The following is a 6,192-nucleotide window of genomic DNA, read 5'->3' as shown; positions in this document are numbered from 1 at the left end:
GGAAGGAGTGGCTATGTGTTCAGATGGGCCGAGAGGGTATAAACTATGCAAAACAGAGATACCTGCTCATTTGAGCCTGGGGTCAGAGAGGACTTGATTTAGCGACAAATGCTGGCTTGTATACTGCAATACACTAGTGACTAGGATATGGTGCTGTATTCACTCCTCAGGGTTAGTATTATGATACACTAGTTACTAGGATATGGTGCTATATGCACTACTCAGGGTTAGTATTATGATACACTAGTTACTAGGATATGGTGCTATATGCACTACTCAGGGTTAGTATTATGATACACTAGTTACTAGGATATGGTGCTATATGCACTCCTCAGGGTTAGTATTATGATACACTAGTTACTAGGATATGGTGCTGTATTCACTCCTCAGGGTTAGTATTATGATACACTAGTTACTAGGATATGGTGCTGTATTCACTACTCAGGGTTAGTATTATGATACACTAGTTACTAGGATATGGTGCTGTATTCACTCCTCAGGGTTAGTATTATGATACACTAGTTACTAGGATATGGTGCTGTATTCACTCCTCAGGGTTAGTATTATGATACACTAGTTACTAGGATATGGTGCTGTATTCACTCCTCAGGGTTAGTATTATGATACACTAGTTACTAGGATATGGTGCTGTATTCACTCCTCAGGGTTAGTATTATGATACACTAGTTACTAGGATATGGTACTGTATTCACTACTCAGGGTTAGTATTATGATACACTAGTTACTAGGATATGGTGCTATATGCACTACTCAGGGTTAGTATTATGATACACTAGTTACTAGGATATGGTGCTATATGCACTACTCAGGGTTAGTATTATGATACACTAGTTACTAGGATATGGTACTGTATTCACTCCTCAGTGTTAGTATTATGATACACTAGTTACTAGGATATGGTACTGTATTCACTACTCAGGGTTAGTATTATGATACACTAGTTACTAGGATATGGTACTGTATTCACTCCTCAGGGTTAGTATTATGATACACTAGTTACTAGGATATGGTGCTGTATTCACTCCTCAGGGTTAGTATTATGATACACTAGTTACTAGGATATGGTGCTATATGCACTACTCAGGGTTAGTATTATGATACACTAGTTACTAGGATATGGTGCTATATGCACTCCTCAGGGTTAGTATTATGATACACTAGTTACTAGGATATGGTGCTGTATTCACTCCTCAGGGTTAGTATTATGATACACTAGTTACTAGGATATGGTGCTATATGCACTACTCAGGGTATGCACTCATCTTTACACTCAAATAGTATATTTTATTCCGTCCGGTGGACACTGGTAGAAGTGTCCAACTGTGCTCTACTACAGGAGCTTTCAAACTGGGGTACTGCAGAGAGTCTGCCATTTACTTTGGACAAAAATATGGCTAAAATATTTTGAGGGATTGTTTTATGTGAAAAATAATTATTTTATGAATATCGCTAGCTGCAACAGAATACCATTGAGGATACAATTTGTATGTCTCTGCGTCGAGTATGAAGGAAGTTGGAGGTAGTTTCACGAGCCAATGCTTACTAGCGTTAGCGCAATGACTGGAAGTCTACAGAAACAGTTAGCATGCTAGCTGTTCCTTTTCATCTGACTCTGGGGAAGTAACATATGATGGGGGTCCCTGGGTCGCCGGTTTGCCTGTGTGGGGGTCCCTGGGCAAGAAAGGTTAGAAAACCCCTGATCTACTGTAACTGTACAGTAGATTGATACTTGCCTGTGCAGAGTAGTTGGGATGGGTATAGAACACATGCTCAACTATACACATGATAGGTGTAATAGGTGTTGTACACATGCTTGTGGTTGCTAAGATGGATATACTGTAGTATTAGTGCTGAGATGGATATACTGTAGTATTAGTGCTGAGATGGATATACTGTAGTATTAGTGCTGAGGTGGATATACTGTAGTATTAGTGCTGAGATTGATATACTGTAGTATTAGTGCTGAGATGGATATACTGTAGTATTAGTGCTGAGATGGATATACTGTAGTATTAGTGCTGAGATGGATATACTGTAGTATTAGTGTTGAGATGGATATACTGTAGTATTAGTGCTGAGATGGATATACTGTAGTATTAGTGCTGAGATGGATATACTGTAGTATTAGTGCTGAGATGGATATACTGTAGTATTAGTGCTGAGATGGATATACTGTAGTATTAGTGCTGAGATGGATATACTGTAGTATTAGTGCTGAGATGGATATACTGTAGTATTAGTGCTGAGATGGATATACTGTAGTATTAGTGCTGAGCGATTACTGCTTTTTGAAGTCGGTTCGGTTTCGGTTAGATTATTAAAAAATCATCACGGTTTTCGATTTCAGTTTCGATTCTTTCTTCTTTTTTTTTCTTTTTTTACATGAAATCCATTCTGAAGTAATGACAATAAAATGATCAGTGCTTTTTAATGGAAAATCCAAAGCCAAAAATAGTGAACATTCTATTGCCAAAACATTGAAAATATTCCATTGTTTCTGTCCAAATAGAAAAATAGGAAATGACTATGAAATAATATAATATATTTCAGTTGTGTATGTTACTTAGTTTTATTTGATGACTTTATTATTTTTCATTCCTTAAAGTTATCATCTCATCTCTGCTCAGGCTGTAGCAGCCAGACAGCCAGACAACATTATGTCTGTGCTCCCCATACTGCACTGTCTTTAGTCATCCTACTTAGCTAGACTAGCCTGCCTAAGTATGCTGCAGAGCTGTCTGACAAAATCATTTGACTAGTTCTTCAAAGTAGAAGTGGTGGAAAAAGTACCCAATGGTCATACTTGAGTAAAAGTAAAAATATCTTAATAGAAAATGGCTCAAGTAAAAGTGAAAGTCACCCAGTAAAATACTACTTGAGTAAAAGTCTAAAAGTATTTGGTTTTAAATATACTCAAGTATCAAAAGTAAATATCATTGCTAAAATATACTTAAGTATAAAAAATAAAAAATAAAAGATTAAATCATTTCAAATGTGTTATATTAAGCCAAGCAGACAGCACCATTTTCTTGTTTTAAAAATGTACGAATAGCCAGGGGCACACTACAACATCATTTACAAAAGATGCATTTGTGTTTAGTGAGTCCACCAGACCAGAGGCAGTAGGGCTGACCACGTGTTCTCTTGATAAGTGCGTGAATTGGACCATTTTCCTGTCCTGCTAAGCATTCAAAACGTAACAAGTACTTTTGGGTGTCAGGGGAAATGTATGGAGTAAAAAAGTACATTATTTTCTTTAGGAATGTAGTGAAGTAAAAGTAAACGTTGTCAAAAATATAAATAGCAAAGTACAGATACCCAAAAAAAACTACTTAAGTAGTACTTTAAAGATGTTTTACTTAAGTACTTTACACCACTGCAAAGTAGATAAGGCATACTTTCATGAACTCTATCCCTCTCTCTCTCATCTTTGTGTTGTGTACATTCCTCTCTCATGCGGTCTATGTGAGCTGTGTGTATCTAACCTAAATTAGCAGGCATAAAAGTGTATCCATCTGTGTCAGAGCTAGAAAAGAACAGGCGCAATGGATTATGGACATTGTAGTAATTACGCAGTTTCTGTGCTGAACTAGGTTGAATATTTGCTTAATGATAACTACAACTCTGTTCAGCCCAGCGTCCCACATAGTTCTTGACTTGATTTCTCTCCTGAATGATTTGATTTCTCTCTAGAGAAACGGCGCGTTGGACTAAATGGAATTCAAGTAATTGAACCGATGTCGGTCAATTAGTTGTACAATAACCGAAAACCCCCCTGAATACTCGGTTAATCTCTCAACACTATGTAGTATATAACTACAGTATATAGGTTGCAGTGGTGTGATAAGTATTGTGTGGTCCCCCTGTAGCTCAGTTGGTAGAGCATGGCGCTTGGAACTCCAGGACAGTGGGTTCAATTCCCGGGACCACCCGTACGTAAAATGTATGCACACACGACTGTAAGACGCTTTGGATAAACGTGTCAGCTAAATAGCATGTTATTATTATCCTATGGCTTACCTGCAAGGTGGGGTATGACCTGTTGTTGTCAGAGCTCCTCTCTCCAGGGATGCTGCCTGCAGAACGCCCCTCACACTTGTACCTGAAGCGCATGCCCCTCTGTTTGGGCTGCTCGAACATCTGAACACTCGGCTCTGCCACTGGACAACACAACACAGTGGGAAGAGGGTTAGAGATGGTCCTCTGTAGCTCAGTTGGTACAGCGTGGTACTTGCAAGGCCAGGATAGTGGGTTAGATTCCCAGGACCACCCGTATGTAAAATGCATGCACACATGACTGTTAGTGGCTTTGGATAAAAGTGTATGTTAAATGGCATATACAGTACTATTATTATACACTGAGTATACCAAACATTAAGAACACCTTCCTAATATTGAGTTCCTAACCCAGGTCACTGGTGTGAAAGGCAAACACCCAAAGGCATCGCGCCAAAAGGGTTAACCCACTTGGTGGGAATTGTAACGTGGGTCATATAGCAAGGATCAGTACAGTATGTTAATACATGGAGACCTAATTGACAGTCAACCACACATTGACTTCTGGTAAACCTGACCTAAACCTAACCAGAGCCACACACACAAACACACAAACACACACACACACACACACACACACACACACACACACACACACGCACACACAATTCTTCCTCATGACACCTGATGTATGCTGACACACACTTGCCTCCCGCTCTCACTACCCCTGTCTCACCCTTTCACATTATCACGCTACCTACAAACCACCTTACCAGCTCACACCTTCTCTCCACCACCTGCTGCTAAATCTTGATCTGTCTGTCAGTCACATTCACATACTCTTAACAAAATATTACTGCCGTCTCTGAGAAGCCAAGAAAACAACTGAGGAAGTGAATGGGGAGGAACGTCATCACACCCAAGCACGCGTGCACACACACACACACACACACACACACACACACACACACACACACACACACACACACACACACACACACAGTGATATTTTAAAGTAACCCTCATTTATGATCTGCGACATGTGGAGGCAGGTAAACAATTTGACACTCTCTCTTTCCAGTGTGTACTTACCGATTTTCGGATGGTCCCCCATCAACGAGGGCATAAGTACTGTTGGAGACAGAGTGAGTACCCAAATGAATGACGTTATCAATTAAAGAATGTGAAAACATGATGAATGACTGATATCTATACCAAACTAGATATTCACAATCGTTTTTTCTCAGGCCATTAGATGAGACACGTTTTGCTACCAGTGGCAAATGTCCAGTAAATGACAAACACTTCCTCCTAACATATCGTGCACACCCTGTATAGACTTGGTATAGACTTCAGTAGGCTATAGGAATCACATAGACCATTATCATTCTATGGGAACTAAGTGCTTTTATATCATTGAGTCTACAAAGTGTTGGCTTGTTTTTAAAGAAAAAGTTTCTAAAGAAAAGTTTTAACACCCAACCAGAAAACTAGCAGGCGCAAATAGACAGCACTTTAATGTTATTTCAGCAGTTATCGGTGTCGATTCTAAGACTAGTCATTCTTGGCATATGTCAGGCTACAGTTAGCAATGCTGTCCAAAAAAACATGTTAAACATTTACCCCATAAACCATAGCAATTAAATCCTTTTTTTAATTTCATATTTTTCACAAAAATACTTCTCAGATCTCTATTATGTCAAAGACGAACCAAATTAAGACACCTTAAAATAATAATTTTCCAACAAAACAAGAACGGATCTGAACTTGTGAACATCATAATTACATGTGTATCCTAAAGATGTTACAGAATCATGCTGAAACCCATTTTTAGCAGTCGCCTTATAATAATAATAATTATTATAATAATTATAATATCTGTAGTTATTTACCATCCATGCTGTTGGTGTGCACACCCTTATCACGGGTTGTTGTCTGAATGAGAAGCTCCAGCTGAGAGAGAGAGAGTGTGTGTCTGTGTGTGTGAGAGAGAGAGAGAGAGAGAGAGAGAGAGAGTGTGTAGCCTGGGAATTCCCCGATGTCTCCGCCCAGAATATCACAGCCTCTGATGCGCGAACGAATGCGCGAACGAATGTGCTGCTGTGTAAATATGGAGGGGGGCGCTAAAAACACATTTATCGATAGATCAATTGGCTATTCCTCTGAAAAGCACAT

At 39.2% G+C, this 6,192-nt stretch overlaps 1 protein-coding gene across 1 annotated transcript in view; it reads right to left on the bottom strand.

Moving 5' to 3' along the window:
• rel (v-rel avian reticuloendotheliosis viral oncogene homolog) overlaps positions 1 to 5,985 on the bottom strand; it is a 19,100-nt gene extending 13,115 nt beyond the window's left edge. Inside the window, exons 1-3 of the mRNA XM_084194965.1 lie at positions 5,910 to 5,985; positions 5,110 to 5,148; positions 4,042 to 4,181 (exon numbers count right to left, since the gene is read on the bottom strand). Coding sequence (XP_084051091.1) covers positions 4,042 to 4,181; positions 5,110 to 5,148; positions 5,910 to 5,916 — 186 coding nt within the window. The 5' untranslated portion in view covers positions 5,917 to 5,985. The remainder of the gene's footprint in view (positions 1 to 4,041; positions 4,182 to 5,109; positions 5,149 to 5,909) is intronic.
• Positions 5,986 to 6,192: the final 207 nt, after the last annotated feature.

Source organism: Coregonus lavaretus, assembly GCF_964263955.1.
Source record: "Coregonus lavaretus genome assembly, contig: HAP1_SCAFFOLD_628, whole genome shotgun sequence".
In the NCBI taxonomy this organism is placed as follows: Eukaryota; Metazoa; Chordata; class Actinopteri; order Salmoniformes; family Salmonidae; genus Coregonus; species Coregonus lavaretus.
The sequence above is the reverse complement of the archived record's forward strand: the minus strand, read 5'-3'. Positions and strand labels throughout refer to the sequence as shown.